Genomic DNA, 21950 nt, shown 5'->3' with positions numbered 1-21950 from the left:
TTTCACAGGTCTCTTTAAAAATGAAAGAAGCAATCTGATTGGTTGCCATTAGAGATGAGCGAACTTACAGTAAATTCGATTCGTCACGAACTTCTCGGCTCGGCAGTTGATGACTTTTCCTGCATAAATTAGTTCAGCTTTCCGGTGCTCCGATGGGCTGGAAAAGGTGGATACAGTCCTAGGAGACTCTTTCCTAGGACTGTATCCACCTTTTCCAGCCCACCGGAGCACCTGAAGGCTGAACTAATTTACGCAGGATAAGCCATCAACTGCCGAGCCGAGAAGTTTGTGACGAATCGAATTTACTGTAAGTTCGCTCATCTCTAGTTGCCACACCGCTCTTCCTCTGCACAGGTTTTGATAAATCTCCCACTATGTTCGGGTTATTATGACAATGGGACAAAAGCTGTTTGGATTTTTATTTTTTTTTATTTTTTTTATTTCAACGATAAACTTTATTAAGCAAAAAGAGAAAGGAACAATAGCACACACCAGGTTCATGACATGTACATATAAAATAAACCTAGCAAGCAAGGTACAGCAGGGGCAAAGTTGTGCCTTATAGGGAGAACCAATACTCATCCGAGTAACAACATTAGTCTAGTAAGTCCGAACATATTAGGCAAGTAGTGGGGTAACCAGTGCAATTGGTAGTGGGTGGGGTGCTGGGGGGGGGGGGTAGGGAGGGAGGTGAGGTCAGAGGGGGGGGGGAGCGGGGCAGGACAGGTGAGCGAGAGGAAAAGGAGAGGGTTCAGGTGAGGCCATATTGGAGGAAGCTGGGTGAGGCCGCAAAATCCAGCCAGTGGCGCCAGCGCAGGACATATCGGTCGGTGGAGGCATTCAAATCTGCTAGACATTCCTCCAGCCCCTGAATGTGCAGGACTTCACGAAGCCAATCAGTAGTCGTGGGGGGAGCGGTGGTTTTCCATCGTCTAGGGATGACTCGTCTGGCCGCTGCTAGTAAAACACCTGTGAGACTTTTCCGCAGGGAATCTGGTGACCCGGGCAACATCGAGAGGAGGAGCATCTGAGGGGATTTTTATTTTTTTTACTTTTTGCCACATTTGACTTGTGCAGTCACTTTTTGTGCTTTTTTTTTGTACACTGACCCAAATAGATAAAAATCCAAAGTTTTCTATTTCAGTTCTTTATTTAGCCAGGAAAGTGTTCACACGTCTGGAATTTCCGTGCGGAGTTCCTCATTGGAATTTCTGTGCGGAATTCCTCATCGGAATTCCTCCGGAGTTTCTGGAGCGGCAGAGTCCTGTTGAATTCTATGGGATTCTGCTGCGCTGTGCATACGGTGGAATTTCTGTCGCCGCTGAAAGAATGAACCTGTCCATAAGCGCTGCGGAATCTGTAGGCGCTATATAAATAAATAAAATAAATTCTTTTTGCAGACTCTGCACGGAATGCATAGCCGTCTATGAGACGGCACATTCCCGCGTGGTCTTAGCGCTGACAAGTTGCTATATCACCCGCAGTTGGCACTGCCATCGGCACTCTACCGATACAGCCTGGCTCTTCCAGACTGCATCATTAGAGGGTTGATCCGCAGCCAATAAGGGGACCCTCCATCGTCATATTAGCTCATCAGACCCCCATGATCACGTTGCAGGGGGTCCGATGAGCACCCCGAACTAACCTTAAACACTCATTTATTCCTTTGGCCGCCGTGATCTGCATTGATCACAGCGTCTAAAGGGTTATTGACTGCAGCGGCAGAATTCCACTACTGACTGTCATTAGCGGTGAGGTGATAGTAGCCGACACTCACCACATATGAAGCGAGCTCAGCCCCTGCACTCACCTCATTGTCACTTATCGCTAATACAACGCAGATGTGGTATAGTGAGGTGATTTTTACCGGTTTTGCGTACTTGCCAAATTTTTTGTCAAACATGGTAGGACTTTTTGATAAACTGGACGCACATGTTAAAGGAGGAATCCGGCAAAAATAAATTCATCCCCTATTAACAGGATAGGGGATAAGTAACTGATCGTGGAGGGTCTGACCACTGGGTGTCTCCCCCCCCCCCCCCCCCGCAATGACCAGGACAGGACCCGGCGCTCAGTGAGGAGCATGTGCTGTAGCTGGCACGCGCCCCATTCATTTCTGGGAGCGCGGAAAAGACCTGAGTACATCATCGACGCTCCCATAGAAATGAATGGAGCGCGTGCCGTCTCGCGCTGCTCACTGAGAGAGTCAAGGGTCCCATACCGGAGGGGCCAAACAGCGGGGACTCCCCACGATCAGCTATATAACCCCTATCCTGTGGATAGGAGGTTAAGTTTACTTTCGCCAGAGTTCCCCTTTAATTCCATGAACAGTATTAATCATACATAAATTTAAAGGTAAATTATGAATGAACAGGTGAATTACAAAGTTGCTCCATATTCTCCGACGTATTTCTCCTAAAATTATTCTTTGTCGATAAGCATCATGGGGGGGTCACACAGGTGTCCCTGCACAGTGACTCCCAGAAGGTGACGCTGAAGCTTGGTGTCTGGGACTGATAAACAAGATTATAAATAGATTTTCCAGGAAAAGCCTCTTACCTGTGACCTTTTTGTACACAAGCTGCTCGGCTTTAGCGCAGGTTTCTAGGCAACAGATTTTATTTATTTTTTTAACGCACATCCTCCAATGCGGTCAGGGCGAGGAATACATCTGCGGCGAGCGGATGAATGAATGTGTAAATTATCGGATGAATGAACTTTGCTCTACACACAGATATTAAAATACTATCACGTCTACTTTTTGTAATTTCTTTTTGCACCGGGAGACAGTGAAGCAATCACCTTCTACATTAGTGTTTCCCAACCATGATCCTTCAGTTGATGTAAAACTACAACTCCCAGCATGCCCGGGCAGCCGTTGGCTGCCCGGGCATGCTGGGAGTTGTAGTTTTGCAACAGCTGGAGGCAGAGAAAGAACAAGACATTGTTTATACAGCTCACCACTCCATATCTGGGTTCACATCACGTTTTTGCCATACTGTTTTCAATCCGTTTTTCTAAAGAAAAACGTATGGCAAAAAAAACGGATGGAACAGTATGGAAAAAAGTAAACCGTATGCGTTTTTAAACAGTATACTGTTTTTAAAAGTGCATACAGTTCTGTCAGTTTTTATAGAAAAAAAAAACATAAGTTTTTGAAAATGTTGTCCATATTTAATGGGAGGGGTCTTGGGTGGGGACTTTAGGATTCAAATGCGCATGTGCAAAGTAAAAACGTATACGTTTTGCCCGTATGGAACCGTATACATGTGCGTTTCCCATTGACGCCCATGTTAAAAAAAACGTATGCGGTTGTAGTACGGTTTTTAAACCGGAAACAAAATCAACCACGGTTTTGACTCGGTTTAAAAACCGTACTGCAACCGCATACGTTTTTTTTTTAACATGGATGTCAATGGGAAACGCACATGTATACGGTTCCATACGGAAAAAACGTATACTTTTTTACTTTGCACATGCGCATTTGAATCCTAAAGTCCCCACCCAAGACCCCTCCCATTAAAAATGGACAAAATTTTCAAAAACGTATGTTTTTTTTTTTTCTATAAAAACTGACAGAACTGTACGCACTTTTAAAAACAGTATACTGTTTAAAAACGCATACGGTTTACTTTTTTCCACGTAGTGTGAACCCAGCCTTAAGCCGGTTGATGCGATATTCAAGCCCCGGTGCACGGAACACTCACACAGCCGTACATACAAGAAACAATCTCTTAGGCTTTGAAAAAGACGTTAGCGAAACGCGTTGGTTTTTATATACACCTTTTGTAGTCCACCGGAGAATTTTAATGTATCCATAATAAAGCTGCAAGATTTTTAATTCAATTCATCCTTGAGTGCTGGACCCTCTCCTGTATAGGAGATTGTTTCTCGTAACAGCTGGAGGCACCCTGCTTGTGAAACACTAATGTAGATCAATATGCAGTGTGATGTGAAGTGCCCAAAAATCTTTAATAGCAGATAAAGGCTGGGTTCATAGATAGTATTTCGATCAGTATTTCCAGCTAAAACCAGGATTGGGTCTGAGGCTATATATGTTCACACATTGTATTTTGACCCATTACAGTATGTTCACACTACGGATTATGCACGGAATGTCCGCTCGCAGAATTCCACGAGCGGAGATACCATTCTGGCAGCGGCCGCCGCAATACTACGGCAGTAGGACCGCGCAGCACTGCGCCGTCACTAGAGATGAGCGAACTTACAGTAAATTCGAAAGAGTCTCCTACGACTGTATCCACCTTTTCCAGCCCACCGGAGCACCTGAAAGCTGAACTAATTTATGCAGGAAAAGTCATCAACTGCCGAGCCGAGAAGTTCGTGACGAATCGAATTTACTGTAAGTTCGCTCATCTCTAGCCGTCACCATTGACGGCTATGCAGTGTTCGCGGACTTCCACGCAAAGAATTAACATGTTCTTTCTTTGTGCGGAACAATTCCGTAGTTCCGGTCTCGCGGAAACCCATTCACACTGATGTTTATGTTCACAGCACGTAATTCCGTTTGCGGAATTCCACGTGAATTACGTAGTGTGAACATACCCTATGACTTATATTTATGTCATGGACCAGAATATTTAAAAAGAGAACTCGAGCCAAAACTAACTTATCCCCTGCCCACAGGATAGAGGATAAAAAGCTGATAGCAGGGGTCCAACAGCTGTGACCTCCGCGAACGGGATCCGCTGCTCATTGAGGGGCGCGTGCTGCAGACGCCATATGCTCTATTCATTTCTATGGGAGCGCCAAAGAGACCCAAGTACAGCAATCGGGCATCCCTGACAGCCAGGTTCCCATTCCGTTACCTCCCCACTGCGATCAGCTACTTATCCCCTGTCCTCTGGATAAGGGATAAGTTAGTTTTGGCTGGAGTTGTCCTTGAAGACAAAATTACATATTTACAGAATGCAGCCTTAAAGGGGTACTCCGGTGGAAAACATTTTTTTTTTTTTATCAACTGGTGCCAGAAATTTAAACAGATTTGTAAATTACTTCTATTAAAAAAAATCTTTATCCTTCCAGTACCTATTAGCTGCCAAATACTACAGAGAAAGTTTTCTGTTTTGGATTTCTTTTTTTTTTCTGTCCACAGTGCTCTCTGTGCATATCAGGAACTGTCCATAACAGGAGCAAATCCCCATAGCAAACCTATGCTGCTCTGGACAGTTCCTGATACAGACAGAGGTGTCAGCAGAGAGCACTGTGGACAGAAACAAAAAGAAATCCAAAAACAAAAGAACTTTCTCTGTAGTATACAGCCACTAATAAGTACTGGAAGGATAAAGATTTTTTTTTTTTTTATAGAAGTAATTTACAAATCTGTTTAACTTTCTGGCACCAGTTGATAAAAAAAAAAAAAATGTTTTCCACCGGAGTTCCCCTTTAACTGTCTGCACTCACTTCATAGGACACAAGTGACAGCACAGTGGTTGAGACATCAGTCAGGGACTGCCAACGGCGATCACGTGAATGCCAGCCATTAACCCTTTAGATGCTGTGATCCATGCCGATCGCAGAGGGGTGTTGGGTCTGATGAGTTAAAATGGTAGCTGGAGGCCTCTCCTTCACCTCTCTGGATTGCACAGGCTGCTACATGTTATAATATTTTTTTTAGCCAAAAGTGAAACTAAGTGAACCCAGCTACACTGCCATTGACCCTACAGCAATCCCTCCTGACCATCCCATACACATGCATGCTGACCTCAGCCGAGTGTGCATAGATTCTCACTAGGAAGTGAGAGGTGTCTGGCAGCGGCTTATCTCTAGGGAGAAGAAAAAGACCAGGTATTGAAATTCAAAACACCCTATCCCTAAAGACTAGCATACACACAGTCAGTCCTCAACAAAAGTGAAGGTTCAGACGATTGTTCTTTAAAGGGGTACTCCAGTGGAAAACTTTTTTTTTTTTTTTTTAAATCAACTGGTGCCAGAAAGTGAAACAGGGGGGGGGGTGCGGCCCATAGACTGGTTTGAGTGGCATTGGGGCCGCTCTGCCAGTGGGTCGTTCCCCCTGTGGGCATTGGTGTCGCGGCAGTGGTGGTCGCCGCCCGATGCTGCGCCATTTTATGCTAGGGACGTTAGGGACCCACTCTAAATAGGTGGCCTTGACGTGGCGAGTGGGCTTGTACCTTTTGATCAAAAATGTATACTAACAACCTGTTAGTTTTTGATATTATGCTGAGAAGCAATCAGATCATTATACAAGATTGTAGATGTGCGACCATGTCTGTTCTCTACCCGAATTCAGATTTGTAAATTACTTCTATTAAAAAAATCTTAATCCTTCCAGTACTTATTAGCTGCTGAATACTACAGAGGAAATTCTTTTCTTTTTGGAACACAGTGCTCTCTGCTAACATCACGAGCACAGTGCTCTCTGCTGACATCTCTGTGCATTTTAGGAACTGTCCAGAGCAGAATATGTTTGCTATGGAGATTTTCTCCTACTCTGGACAGTTCTTAAAATGGACAGAGATGTCAGCAGAGAGCACTGTGGTCATGATTCAGCAGAGAGCTCTGTGTTCCAAAAAGTAAAGAATTTAATCTGTAGTATTCAGCAACTAATAAGTAATGGAAGGATTAAGATTTTTTTTTTTTATAGAAGTAATTTACAAATTTGTTTAACTTTCTGGCACCAGTTCACCATTTTATGTGTTGTCCACAGTGCTCTCTGCTGACACCTCTGTCCATGTCAGGAACTGTCCAGAGTAGCATAGGTTTGCTATGGGGATTTTCTCCTGCTCTGGACAGTTCCTGATACGGGCATCAGGTGTCAGCAGAGAGCACTGTGGACAACACAAAATAGAAATCAATTAAAAATAAAAGAATAAAGATTTTCCTCTGTAGCATACAGCTGCTAAAAAGTACTAAAAGGATTAAGATTTTTTTTTTAATAGAAGTAATTTACAAATCTGTTTAACTTTCTGGCATCAGCACAAGTTTTCCATCGGAGAACCCCTTTAAGTACCCTGTGAGCTATATAAATAAATAATAATCTGTCATTGCTTTGATAATGCATAAAGCCGGTATGTCGACCCTGCTGTCCATGCACATTAAAGCGCCGATCGGTGAGTACAAACACTGGAATACCCCTTTAATAAATGGCAAGTCTGTAATAAACTTAGTGACAGTTTTTTTTTTTTTTTTATCAAAACTTTATTCCATTTTTTTTAATCAAACATTACAAATCTCATATGAAGCTCATGATGACAATGAAAAACATTGGTTATTAACTAACATGCATGAATCACACCTCCCACACAGAGTGACCAAATACACGCCAATGGCCGGCTTTAATTACAACCAGACCCGAAAAAAACATAGCCAAAAATAGAGCAGATTTGGGGCTGTGTCAATTTAGGCATACCGATATCCCTAGAAAAAAAAAAAGCTGTACATGCAGCATATCTGTGAAGAGGATTTCTATATATTCTAGATCAGTGTTTCCCAACCAGGGTGCCTCCAGCTGTTGAAAAACTACAACTCCCAGCATGCCTGGAGAGCCAAAAGCTAGTAAAACCTGTGGTTGCTACCAATATGTGGTCTGAATAAGGACACTAAATTAGTATAAAACTAAGGGTATGTTCACACGGTGAAAACTTTACCAAATTTCCGCCCCCAGATAAACACTGGCGGAAATTCCGCAAATAGCAGATGCCGGCGCTAGGACCGCTCGGAAATGCATTGTCTCCATTGACGGCAATGCATTCCAGAGCAGGTTCTGCAAAAGGTATTGACACACCCCCATTCCGTCATGTGAACATAGTTCAACTGACAATTTAGAGCAGCGGTCTTCAAACTGTGGCCCTCCAGATGTTGCAAAACTACAACTCCCAGCATGCCCGGACAGCCAACGGCTGTCCGGGCATGCTGGGAATTGTAGTTTTGCAACATCTGGAGGGCTACAGTTTGAAGACCACTGATCTAGAGTTTATAAAAGGAAAGGACTTATTGGTCACATTTGGGCTGAGGGAAGGGTGGATGAAAAGAGAGTCTGTCTAGTATGACCCAAGCGGAGAACCCCTTTACGCATTGTGTTAAAGGGGTACTCCGGTGAAATTTTTTTTTTTTTTTTTGTGTGTAAATCAACTGGTGCCAGAAAGTTAAACAGATTTGTTAATTACTTCTATTAAAAAAAATCTTAAAATCCTTCCAGTACTTATTAGCTGCTGAATACTACAGAGGAAATTATTTTCTTTTTGGAACATAGAGCTCTCTGCTGACATCATGACCACAGTGCTTTCTGCTGACATCTCTGTCCATTTTAGGAACTGTCCAGAGCAGCATGTTTGCTATGGGGATTTTCTTCTACTCTGGACAGTTCTTAAAATGGACAGAGATGTCAGCAGAGAGCACTGTGCTCGCGATGTCAGCAGAGAGCTCTGTGTTCCAAAAAGAAAAGAAATTTCCTCTGTAGTATTCAGCAGCTAGTAAGTAAGATTTTTTTTAATAGAAGTCATTTACAAATCTGTTAAACTTTCTGGCACCAGTTGTTTAAAAAAAAAATAAAAAAATAAAAAAGTTTTCCACCAGAGAACCCCTTTAAGTGATAGCAATGGGGGGAGATTTATCAAAACCTGTCCAGAGAAAAAGTTGTCCAGTTGCCCATAGCAACCAATCAGATCGCTTCTTTCATTTTCACAAGGCCTCTGAAAAAATGAAAGTAGAGATCTGATTGGTTGCTATGGGCAACTTTTCCTCTGGACAGGTTTTGATAAATCTCCCCAATATGCCTGAAAAGGGAGCTTCCTTCATACATGTATTACAACGAGCTCAATAATAAACCAGGATAGACTTCGCTTCCTCAAGCCTCCACCATTTTACTATTGTTCTTCCCTAGTCTTCTGCTTTGCAAAAACGTAGACGTGCAGTGTTTCCCAAACAGTGTGCCTCCAGCTGTTGCAACGCTAACAACTCCCAGCATGCCTAGGTGGCGGCACCCTGGTTAGAAAACAGTGCTGGTATCTATTAAGTGGCCTGAATAAGGACGCTAAACCCCATAAAGTTCAATGTCGTAAAAGCAAAATGGCCGCCAACACTGCGGCTCAGAGCTGGGATCAATGGTGAGGTTTACAGTGTCTAGTAATCCTTGGCATTTTTTTTTCTCTAGTATTATAAGAATAATAAAGAGTTTTTTTTTATAAATGTAAAAAATATATATGTTACCCGTTGGTATACCATCAAGATTATTATAAACGTTATACAATACTTGGATTTGCAAACATTGTCGTCGCGGTATAGCGCCAATACCGGGCTGATAGCCAGGCTAAATATTACCTATCTATATAAGAAAATCAGAGTATTAAATAGTTTATTAATCATTTGATAGCGTTATTGCTGAAATAACATCTGTACGGGATAAGGAAAATGCAACTTTCTTCTAAAAATAGCTCCAAAATTTCCAAAAGGGTTGTGTGGGGTATTGCAGATCATATTCAGGCAAGACAGTTCCTATCAGTGTGCCTCCAGCTGTTGTAAAACTACAACTCCCAGCATGCCCGGACAGCCTTTGGCTGTCCGGGCATGCTGGGAGTTGTAGTTTTGCAACAGCTGGAGGCACTCTGGTTGGGAAAAGACAGGGCTAGGAACTTCACAGCAACTTCGGCTGTCGTGTGGCTAAAAATCACTAGAGATGAGCGAACAGTAAGTTCGATTCGTCACAAACTTCTCGGCTCGGCAGTTGATAACTTATCCTGCATAAATTAGTTCAGCTTTCCGGTGCTCCGGTGGGCTGGAAAAGGTGGATACAGTCCTAGGAAAGAGTCTCCTAGGATTGTATCCACCTTTTCCAGCCCACGGGAGCACCGGAAAGCTGAACTCATTTATGCAGGATAAGTCATCAACTGCCGAGCCGAGAAGTTTGTGATGAATCGAATTTACTGTAAGTTCGCTCATCTCTAAAAATCACCATATTGTGTTCTCTGAATTAAATCTAAGTGAATGGGGTCCCACTGCAACCCTAAAGCAGCCACGGCCAGCACTATAAATGCAGGAAGCAGCCATTTTGCGTCACAGCACAACCCCATTCACTTAGACTTTCCTTATTCAGTTAAAAGGAGCAGAGTTGCAATACCAGACATGGCCTGTGAGCGGGTGTGGTGCAGATCCTGGAAGAAAACATTTTTTTTCCTATCATGTAGACCTTTCCCTTTCAACCCTGCACATGTTATGTCACTAGACATGATCGCTAAGCTTTACAGCAGTGGTCTCCAAACTGTGGGCCTCCAGCTGTTGCAAAACTACAACTCCCAGCATTCCCGGACAGCGCGTGGATATATATTCTATATCACAGTTTTCCAACTGTTAAACTACAACTCTCAGCATTCCTGGACAGCCAAAGGCTGGCTGGGCATGCTGGGAGTTGTAGTTTTGCAACAGCTAAAGGAACACCGGTTGTGAATCATGGATATAAACAGCGAGTACATCAATCTATGAATATACACCATACTTAACCTTAGTGTTTCCCAACCAGGATGCCTCCAGCTGTTACAAAACTACAACTCCCAGAGTGCCCGGACAGCCCATGGCTGTCCGTGCACACTGGGTGTCATAGTTTTGCAACAGCTGGAGGTCTACAGATTGGAGACCACTGCTCTACAGGTAAGATTTATGAAACTGCCTAAAACCATGTTTGTCGCCCATAGCAACCACAGTGCAGCTTTTTATATTTAAAAAGCACTATTAGGGCCCATTCACACTATGTATTTTCTGAGTGGAAATCCTCCCCGGAATACGGTGCAGCAGTCTCCCATTGTTCTTCATGGGGTTTCTGCTGCACCGCTCACACCATGGCATTTCCGTGGTGTTCAGTGTTCAATCTTTCGGCGGAACTTGCTCTGAAATGCATCGCCATCTACAGAGACATTTCTGATCAGTCCTAGTGCCGGATTGTTTTGCCGACACCTTCTCCAGACGGAATCTTCATCCGTTGTGTGAATGAGCCCCATGCACAATACAGGTATTCTGCTCTGAATCATAATTCGCTTGCAGCAGAAGCCCATTAATCCCAATAAATGGGATCCTGCTGCTTACTACAGACTATAGAAGTTCCGTAGCAGAATCACAAATCGGATATGGATTCTGCAAAAGAGCAAACATGTTCATTCTTTTGACGGAATCCAGCCGGAAAAAAAGCCCTTTAGTCAATTACTTTAAAATGCAGGGGTTAAAGGGGTATTCCAGTCAAAACCTTTTTTTATATACATCAAATGGCTCCGGAAAGTTAAACAGATTTGTAAATTACTTCTATTAAAAAATCTTAATCCTTCCAATAGTTATTAGCTTCTGAAGTTTTTCTGTCTAACTGCTCAATGATGATGTCACGTCCCGGGTGCTGTGCATGATGGGAAAATATCCCCATAGGAACTGCACAGCTCCCGGGACGTGAGTCATCAGAGAGCAGTTAGACAAAAAACAACAACTCAACTTCAGAAGCTAATAACTATTGGAAGGATTAAGATTTTTTAATAGAAGTGATTTACAAATCTGTTTAACCTTCCAGAGCCAGTTGATATATATATATATATATATAAGTTTTGGCCTGGAATACCCCTTTAATTTCCACGCAATTTCAGCCGGCGCAGATCTGCCGAATTTCCTAAGGGTGCACTGTGATTCGTTGCCGAGCTCCCATAATGCACTGCTCTTATAACAAGAAACAGGAATGGGGAAAAACTGATTATCTTTTTTTTTCTTGGGGGATTTATCAAACAGTCTAAAAGAAAATCAAAATTAAAAAAGTTGACAAAATTAGTGCAGAAAAGTTTGCTATTTTTCCTGTCTAAACAGCAAGTAACATAATGGGACTCAATATAAATCCCCAATATAAATCCACAGGGTCCGCGGACCTCGTTTCATGACAGGTCCAGCACTGGCCACATGGTTAGCCGGTGTTTATTTTTTAAATTTTTTTATGTATATTTTAATGTATAAAAAGGCTTTTTTAGGCCTCAAAGTATGTCCCATATTACATCCTTTTGTTATTATAATTTTTTCTTTTTTTAAAGGTAGTTATTTACAGATAATTATTTTACCTGTAATATGGTTATTTTTTTATTTTTTTAATGCAAAGTTGGAGCATATTTTGTGTTTAAAATACTTGAAAACTGCAAGCAAAGACCCGATTTGCTTAAAAGATGCCAAACAAAGGCTTCCAACATAAACACAAGACATAAACATACATATTTTTGAGCCTCAAGCGACATTGTTTTAACGGACACAGGGAGGGCAGTGTGAACTGTGCCGTAACTCCGGAACTTTGTAAGTTAATGGTCAAAAGTAGAATTTTCCTTTCAGTAATGTGTTTGCCACGCCCACAGTGCCACCTGCAGGAAGGGAGTGAGTACTGCGAGTTTTGAAACTGCTATAATCTACAATTATTATTATTATTATTTATTTTTTTAAACACTGTAATAATAATTCTTTTATTTATATAACACCAACATATACAGGTAGAACTGTATTCCAGCTGCCATTCTTTGCAGATGCTTAAACATTTTTTCTTTAACCCTTTGGTTGCTTTGGGTGACACTACTTGTTTGCTCAAATTACCAAAAGAGGAGGTTCCCATATTTACTGCCTGCAAAAAAATGTTCTTGGTTGTTTACAGTTTAGATCAGTGTTTCCCAACCAGGGTGCCTCCAGCTGTTGAAAAACTACAACTCCCAGCATGCCTGATAGAAATGCAGATGCTTTCTTGCAGACCCCTTTAACATATAAAGTCTGCTACCCCTTTGCTTTAAAGATCTAGACATGCGATTCACAACCAGGGTGCCTCCAGCTGTTGCAAAACTACAACTCCCAGCATGCCCAGACAGCCGAAGGCTGTCTGGGCATGCTGGGAGTTGTAGTTTTGCAACAGCTGGAGGCACCCTGGTTGTGAATCCACTGGTCTAGGCCAAGACTACACCGTGGGAATGAAAAACAAAATGGTTGGAAATTAGAAAAAGATGAAGTGGGGCTAGGAAATGCTTTGAGTGCTACGCAATGGCCATAAGTCAACTGCTCATTTACACCCTTAGGGTACGTTCACATGAGCGGATTTGCAGCGTATTTTACGCTGCAGATCCGCTGGTGAAGGCCCGCTCTATGCTGTCTTTACGTGTGCCTGCTCTTAGCGGCAATACGCCGTGACGAGCAGACCCCCTGCAGCGATGTGCGCACTATACTCGCACATCGCGGCCACTCTCCCTGCTCTGAGCTAGGCAGAGAGCTCCCGCGATGTGCGAGTATACTGCGACTCGCACATCGCAGTGTGTCTGCTCGTAGCGGCGTATTGCCGCTACGAGCAGGCACATGTAAAGACAGCATAGAGCGGGGCCTTCACCAGCGGATCCGCGGCGAAATCCGCTGCAAAAATCCGCTCGTGTGAACGTACCCTAATGCAGCGTTTCCCAACCAGCTGCTGTTGAGACATTTGTGAAGTTCTTTTCAGCCTGACAATAGTGCTCTCTGCTGACACCTCTGTCCGCGTCAGGAACTGTCCAGAGCAGGAGAGGTTTTTTATGGGGATTTGCTTCTAATCTGCACAGTTTCTGACAGGTGTCAGCAGAGAGCACTGTGTTCAGGCAGAAAAGAAATTCACACATTTCTCTGTAGTATACAGCAGCTGATAAGTACTGGAAGGATTAAGATTTTTTTTAATAGAAGTCATTTACAAATTTGTTTAACTTTCTGGCACAAGTTGATCTGAAAACATTTGTTTTCTACTTGTTTCCACTGGAGTTCCCCTTTAATGAAGCACAGTGACCAACACCAGCAGATGACAGGGCTCCCCAAATAATATAATATATTGGGGATTCAGGGTTTTCATGAGCTATAACCATAATCATCACAATTATGACAAATCATGGCTTAAACTATCTTGCTTTGCATGTAATGAGTCTCTCTCATATTAGTTTCACCTTTTAAAGGGGGTACTCTGGTGAAATTATTATTTATTTTTTTTTTTTAATCAACTGGTGCCAGAAAGTTAAACAGATTTGTAAATTACTTCTATTAAAAAATCTTGATCCTTCCAGTACCTATTAGCTGCTGAATACTACAAAAGAAATACTTTTCTTTTTGGAACACAGTGCTCTCTGCTGACAGGTCTGTCGATTTTAAGAACTGTCCAGAGTAGGAGAAAATCCCCATAGCAAACATATGTTGCTCTGCACAGCTCCTAAAATGGACAGAGGTGTCAGCAGAGAGCACTGTGCTCGTGATTCAGCAGAGAGCACTGTGTTCCAAAAATAAAAGAATTTCCTCTGTAGTATTCAGCAGCAAATAAGTACAGGAAGGATTAAGATTTACAAATCTGTTTAACTTTCTGGCACCAGTTGATTTAAAAAAAAAAAAGTTTTCCACCGGAAGTTGCATTTCCCCTTTAATTTGCATTACAGAAAGAAATGAACTTTTGCACGATATTCTAATTTTTTGAGTTTCACCTGTATACGCTACACGTGACCCTGCTCTAAGGCTACGTTCACATATTCAGGGTAACGGGTGGCAATGCAGCAGAATGGTGGGCACACTTTTAAATCCTTTAAAGAAAAATTAAAAAATTAAACAAGAAAAAAACACAACAAAAAGAATATAGAGGGAGATTTATCAAAACCTGTCCAGAGGAAAAGTTGCCTAGTTGCCCATAGCAACCAATCAGATCGCTGCTTACATTTTTAACAAGGCCTCTGCAAAATGAAAGAAGCGATCTGATTGGTTGCTAGGGGCAACTGGGCATCTTTTCCTTTGCACAGGTTTTGATAAATCTCCCCCATAGTCTCGGAAGTTGACTGAACAAGTCTCTAGTAGACTAGGTTACGTCCATTAAACTCAACAGACCTGGCACGGGTACGCCGTGGCATGTGTCCGTCAGTATATGACGTTTTCTCCGCACGCAGGCTACTTACCAGAGGAGAACATAGCCTTGCAGAAGCTAAAAGGTTTCATGAAACGGACCATAAGTATATTTGCAGGTAAAAACCTGACAACCACAGGCATCTGAAAAACTTGATTCACACCCCATACGTTACTTCAATCGGACTGACCCCAAACAAAACCTTCTGAAGACAAAAGGCCAAGAAAATAGGCCAAGCGGCATTTAACCAGGCACAGAACTGGTTAAAAATTAAATGCAATAAATATCTATAGGGTACTTTTACACATGTCGTATACTTTAGAGGTTTTCCGCTGCTGAATTTTGCAAGCGGATTATGTTGCAAAAAACCTGCAGTGGATATGGCATTGTGAATGTACCCTAAAGGATAGGTTTGCAGATACGTTTTTTTTGCTGCGTAATACCTGCTGGCAAATCATAAATTCCGTAGAAAAATCGGCACATGTGAACATACCCTGAATGTGGTTTTCAGTATATGAACCTGGGAAAACAACCTCTTAAAGGGGTACTCCACTGCTCAGCGCTTGGAACAAAGTTTCGAACGCTGAAGCCGGGAGCTTGTGACGTCATAGCCCCGCTCGCTCGTGACATCACGCCCTGCCCCCTCAATGCAAGTCTATGGGAGGGGGCGTGGCTGCCGTCACGCCCCCTCCCATAGACTTGCATTGAGGGGGCGGGGCGTGACATCATGAGGGGACGGGGCTATGATGTCACGAGCTCCCGGCGGCTGCTCCAGTGTTCGGAACAGGTCTCGAACAACACATTAGGTTTATAAATCTGTACCTAAGAAGAAAGTTTCCGACAATGCACTATAGTGTTATGGAGGTGGTTTGTGCGGTTGTCTACTGAAAATTGTGTGAAAAATCTCTTTAAAGTGAATTGCACAAAAAGGTGGCGCCAGAGGGCTTGGAATTCCAGACCCAGTGGAGTGGGAATGTTATCACGATATCCTCTGGGACGCGCGCAGCTCGGGGAGGGAGAGTTCTGGATGAGAAATCTAACAGGTTATAACTCATCTTCAATCTGTTTCTTGACAAAATTTCCAGTGAGTATTTCCTGAGCTTCCTTCATTCCTTCAACCACTGGAGAGAAGAAGAAACATAAGAAAAAAAAAAAATTATATATATACACACACAAAAAAAGAGGATTGCAACAGCACACATTGGTCAAAAAAATTGAGGCTCTTAGCGCACTTTTTGATCAAAACGTGTCCCCCATCCACCACGGGGAGGTGGCCTATATATATATATACACACACACACACACACACACACACACATATACACATATATTATATATACACACACAGACTGGTATTATTGATGGAAAGAACAGCAGCAGCGCTATTGTCAAAATACTGACACTCAACAAACCCCCATTTAAATGGGGTACTCCGGTGGAAAACTTTTTTTTTTTTTTAATCAACCGGTGCCAGAAAGTTCAACAGATTTGTAAATTAGAGAGAAAAAAGGAAAAAAAAAAACATTCACCTTTAGACTAATATCAGAAAGGACCAATACATGTTGGTTGTAATATATATTTTAAATGAAAAATAAGAATAAGAACTGTGCTTCAAATTTTGTGAATATGAATATTTTTTATAGCCGCTAATATAAAATACATAAGGTAATTGAACAACAATAAATATAAAAAATAATAAATAGTAAATGATAGTAATATAAATGAAATAAAATGAAAGTAAAAAATCTCCTCTTCCACAGGGCCCTTGTGGGGAGATAAAGATAACGTCAATATAAAATGTGCTTAAAAATGTTGTAATACCACAATAAGTCTCTATTCTGATAATCCGGCAAGGATGTAAATTTATAGACAAGATGGATATTTTAGTTCCAGTCCGCAAGCACAATTATGCAGTCAGCATAGATATTTACCGGCTTCAAGAAGAAGGTAGGAGCTGCTTTCACTGTCCGTCCCAAAAGAGGTCGATGTGCGCTGGCGTGCGCACGGCGGCTGGTCTGCCTGCCACAGACCTAAACGTACCGCCGCTCACGGAGGTGGATGTGATCGCTCCGGTGATGGTAGGCACGCCAGCGCACATCTCCTGTAGAAGGAGATATTTTTTACTTTCATTTACCGTATTTTTCGCCCTATAGGACGCGCCGGCGTATAAGACGCACCCAATTTATAGGTGCCAAATCTAAAAAAAATAAAGATTCTGAACCCAACAGTGGTCTTCAACCTGTGGACCTCCAGATGTTGCAAAACTACAACTCCCAGCATGCCCGGACAGCCATTGGCTGTCCGGGCATGCTGGGAGTTGTATTTTTGCAACATCTGGAGGTCCCCAGGTTGAAGACCACTGGTATAGGAGGTAATACTCACGTGTCCCCGCCGCTCCGCACCCGTCACTGGTGCCCTGGATGTCGCTCCATCGCTGTCGCCGCGTCCCCGTGGTGTCCCCGACGCTCCGGACTTCTTCTTCCCCGGGATCCACGCTCTCCGTCGCCGCCATCATGTCGCAGTCATCACGCCGCTACGCACACCGCTCCTATTGGATGACGGCGTGCGCGACGACGTCGAAGGAGAGCGCAGGGGATCCTGGCATGGAGAAGACACCGAGGAAGCAGGTAAGGTCCCTCCCGGTGTCCTGTAAGCTGTTCGGGACGCCGAGCAGCTGGGTTAGTGTTATTTTCTCTTCAGACACGGCGGTCAGCTTTGATCGCCGCGTCTGAAGGGTTAATACAGGGCATCACCGCGATCGGGGATGTCCTGTATTAGCGGCGGGTCCCGGCCAGGTATTCGCCATATAAGACGCACCAACTTTCCCCCCCCCAGTTTTGGGGAAGAAAAAGTGCGTCTTATACGGTGAAAAATACGGTATATTACTATCATTTATTATTTATTTATTGTTGTTCAATTACCTAATGTATTTTATATTAGCGGCTATTAAAAATATCATTCATATTCACATAAATTTGAAGCACAGTTCTTATTCTTACTTTTAACTTAAAATATATATTACAACCATCATGTATCGGTCCTTTCTGATATCAGTCTAGAGGTGAATAGTTTTTCCCTTTTTCTCTCTATTTCAGTTGTTGTACTTTTTTTTGGTGCAAGTACTTTCCATTCATACCTCGGCTAATTTTTTTGTGAGCTGCACTTTCATATTCATATTAGATTTGTAAATTACTTCTATTAAAAATTCTTAATCCTTCCAGTACTTATTAGCAGCTGTATGCTACAGAGGATATTCTTTTCTTTTTGGATTTCTTTTCTGTCACGACCACAGTGCTCTCTGCTGACCCCTCTGTCCATTTTAGGAGTTGTCCAGAGCAGCATATGTTTGCTATGGGGATTTCCTCCTGCTCTGGACAGTTCCCGACATGGACAGAGGTGTCAGCAGAGAGCACTGTGGTCGTGACAGAAAAGAAATCCAAAAAGAATTTCCCCTGTAGTATACAGCCGCTAATAAGTACTTGAAGGATTAAAAGATTTTTTAATAGAAGTAATTTACAAATCTGTTTAACTTTCTAGCACCAGTTGATTTAAAAAGAAAAAAAAGTTTTCCACCGGAGTACCCTTTTAAATGGGGTCTGTCAGGATCCAGTCTGTCTGTCAGAAACCTTTAGCCACCCAAAAACTTGCTGCTGGTCCAGCTGCACCTGTACCTGAGCGCTAAGGCAAGTGATTGGCTCCAATGTCCCGTACCCAGTGTACTGGGATGTCATTGATAGCACTTCAGTGGGAGCAGCGCTGGCCTGGCAGCAAACTGAACAGTCAGTATAGTTTTTTCTTCATTGTGCACCACATTCCATTCCCTGTTGGAAAACCACTTTAAGCTTTAAACACCTTCAACATAGTGCAAAATAATTTTTACATATGTTAGCGGTTACCTAGAGTTAGGCGGCATTCACATCACGATTCTTACATACGGGGATGGGATCCGGCTGGGAGATGTAAAAACTGGCCACTCCCGTATTCCAGCCGGACCCGGCCCCCCATCTCATTCATTTGAATGATTTGACTCATTTTTCCCCCGTATTTCCCCTGGTTTTGTGACCGGACTTAGTATACCACGGTTTTCAGTTTGGTCACAAAACTGGACACAGGGCAAAAAGGAGCCGACCGGAGTCACTATCTGACTCCTGTCGGCTCATTCAAATGAATGAGATGAGGGCAGGGTCCGGCTGGGATAAGGGAGCGCCAAGTTTTCACATCTCCCAGCTGGATTCGGTCCCGTATGTAAGAAACGTGATGTGAACGCAGCCTCAAAAATGTTGCAATGGCTGGGCCCACATCTGATCAAATCGGATGACTATAAAATGTTATCTTTCAGTAGAAGCTTCTTGAACTATTCTGAGGCTACTGAGCATGTGTAAACAAAATATTGTGTGCAATCAAAGGGGTACTCTGGTGCAGGATAGGACGCAAGTGTCTGATTGGAGGGGGGTCCGGCGGCTGGGACTCCCAGATGATCTCCTTTCCAGCACCCTGGCTCTCTCCATGTACGTAGCGATCCCTGCACAGATTACTGTCCACCTCCACACGGATCGGTGGCCGACATGCCCCTCCATGTCTGGCTATGGGAGAGGTGGAGATACAGTGTTTGTGTATCTCAGTCTCTCCCGTAGAGATATGTTGAGGGGCTTGTCGGCCACAGGTCGCTCAGTGCATAGACAGGGCCGGGCTGCAGGGCAGGAGATCGGGGGGTAGGGGCACCGACAGACCCCCCAATCTGACACTTATCCCCTATTCTGTGGATAGAGGATGAGATGTCCTGCACTGGAATAAGTCTTTAAACTGGTGAACTTGTACAGAAATACAATTCAATACAAATTTACATAGACATTAATGTTATAACAATCTGATACAGCTTCAATCACATTTCAAATCTAGTAAAAAAAATTGTCATCAAAACTAATGCATGTTTTTAACACAACTTTTTTTTATTGTTCCCATGTAAGGCTAATTCTTCATCGTTCCTCATTTCCTACTGACATGGAGTCTAGCAGAGCGCTCACATCCTTAGGACAAGGGAATGAAGGTTTAAGCATATGCAGAAGATGGGAGAGCATATGAGAGCACGAAGGAGGAGGCAGGGAAGCTTGGAAAGCCAGATCCTACCTCAATTGCGCAAAGAACATATTTGCATACTAGCAATGGAGCCTGTAACTCATAAAAAGCTGGAACAATGTTTGTAAGTAATACATGGATTTTAAATCAGGTTCATCTGCACAATAACCCAGGGTTTTGGGTATAATGCGGGTGAACCGCCAGTCAGTTTTCTTGTAAATGGGGATCTTTCAGCTGCTCCTCCATAACGTATAAAAAAAAAATTATGATCTGTGCTGAGGGCTGGAACGCCTCCTCACTCCCACCCCAGTCCCAGTTTGATTAACAGTCAGCTGGAAGCAGAGTGCCGTTCCCAAACCTCACCCACCCCTGTCCAGAATTTGTATGCACAACACAGGATTTAAAAACAGGACTCAGCTTCCAGCGAACTGTCAATCAAGCAGGGACAGTGAGAAGGCACTGCAGCCCTCAGCACTTTAGATGCCTCCATCACAGGTTCTTTAATTGAATACACAGAAGAGTAGAAAGCAGCGGGTCCTAACATACCTTGTTCTGCTGTATTGTAGAAATACTTGTAACTGGGGTTCCCTTTGGAGTTTATGATCTCAGGATGGACGTGTCCACTGGGATCTGCAAATGAAAGCAGTGTAAACCTGTGGTTCTTGGGAATATAGGAAATTAGCAGGTTGTTTTGGGTTCTTTACAGGCAATATAAATCATCAAAATACACATGAAACTATAACACATACTGAAAAATCAATGTTACTCACCCAGGAAAAGAATTCTAGGGATGTATGCACCATCAGGGCTGAAGGAGTCATCCTTCGGCTCCTCCTCATCCTATTTGAAAACAAAAAAAATGTAAATTTGATGTAAATTTACATTAAAGCGTTACTGTAATTTTTTACAAACTTTTGACATGTCATCCAAAGTTTAGATAGCACCAGGTGTCAGTCTATCATAGTATAGGAAGCGCATCAGTCGGACAGCTGGGGTGTGAAGAATTATCATTCAAAATTGCAGCGGGTCCCAGGGCTAAGACCCTATGCAATGTAAACTTTTGACAGTCAAAAGTTCATATAAATTGTTGGAACCCTTAAATCTGAATAAGCACTGTGTAATACTTAATTTCCCCTGTGGTGGCGCTGAAAGGAATTTGAACACTTTCAGGTTTATGTACAGATTAAAACTGAACACTGGGGGACCCGCAGAGGACACACGCATTAGCTTACAAGTAATGGATTATTCTAACATATAAGGGTAGTCCAGATCGGAGACACTCCTTAAAGGGGTACTCTGGAGGGAAAAAAATATTTTCTAATCAACTGGTGCCAGAAAGTTATACAGATTTGTAAATGACTTTTATTTAAACATCTTAATCCTTCCAGTACTTATCAGCTGCTGTATGCTCCACAGGAAGTTTTTTTCTTTTTGAATTTCATTTCTGTCTGATCACAGTGCTCTCTGCTGACACCATGTCCATGTTCATGTCAGGAACTGTCCAGAGCAGGAGAGGTTTGCTAAGGGGATTTGCTCCTGCTCTGGACAGTTCCTGACACAAACAGAAGTGTCAGCAGAGAGCACTGTGGTCAGACTGGAAACAACTTCCTCTGGAGTATACAGCAGCCGATAAGTTCTAGAAGGCTTAAAGGAGAAGCATTGCGCAGAAAAATGTATCCCCTATCCAAAGGAGAAGGGATAAGTTTTAGATCACAGGGTGTCTGACCACTGGGAACCCCGCGATTTCCTGCATGGGATTCTGTCTCTCACCTGGGAACGTAGCATGTATCTCTATGGGAGAGACGGAGATAGCTGAAAGGCTCCTCCCATAGAGATATATGGAGGGGGCGTGTCAGACGTCACTTCATGCAGGGGTCTACACGCTTCGTCCTCAGGGAAAGCTGGGGTCGCGTGCAGGAGATTGTGAGGGGTCCCAGTGGTCGGACCATCCGCGATCTAAAACTGATCTCTTATCCTTTGGATAGGGGATATGTTTTTCTGCACAATATATCTA

General features: G+C 43.0%; 2 protein-coding genes across 3 annotated transcripts in view; one reads left to right on the top strand and one right to left on the bottom strand.

The window, feature by feature from the left end:
- Positions 1-452: 452 nt before the first annotated feature.
- The window catches only part of TXNDC12 (thioredoxin domain containing 12), a 36455-nt gene continuing 14957 nt past the window's right edge, over positions 453-21950 (bottom strand). Inside the window, exons 5-7 of one of the 2 annotated variants that reach the window (XM_056532246.1) lie at positions 20707-20776; positions 20483-20566; positions 453-1366 (exon numbers count right to left, since the gene is read on the bottom strand). In XM_056532246.1, coding sequence (XP_056388221.1) covers positions 1275-1366; positions 20483-20566; positions 20707-20776 — 246 coding nt within the window. In that variant the 3' untranslated portion in view covers positions 453-1274. Of the gene's footprint in view, positions 1367-15583; positions 15982-20482; positions 20567-20706; positions 20777-21950 lie in introns of those variants that run through there. The other variant, XM_056532247.1, reaches the window with a different exon arrangement.
- BTF3L4 (basic transcription factor 3 like 4) overlaps positions 19830-21950 on the top strand; it is a 37574-nt gene continuing 35453 nt past the window's right edge. The window contains exon 1 of the mRNA XM_056532242.1: positions 19830-20060. Within this exon, the coding sequence (XP_056388217.1) occupies positions 19918-20060 (143 nt within the window). The 5' untranslated portion in view covers positions 19830-19917. The remainder of the gene's footprint in view (positions 20061-21950) is intronic.

The sequence above is a fragment of the Hyla sarda genome, chromosome 7 (genome assembly GCF_029499605.1).
Source record: "Hyla sarda isolate aHylSar1 chromosome 7, aHylSar1.hap1, whole genome shotgun sequence".
NCBI classification, from domain to species: Eukaryota; Metazoa; Chordata; class Amphibia; order Anura; family Hylidae; genus Hyla; species Hyla sarda.
This window is presented reverse-complemented; position numbering and strand designations above follow the sequence as displayed.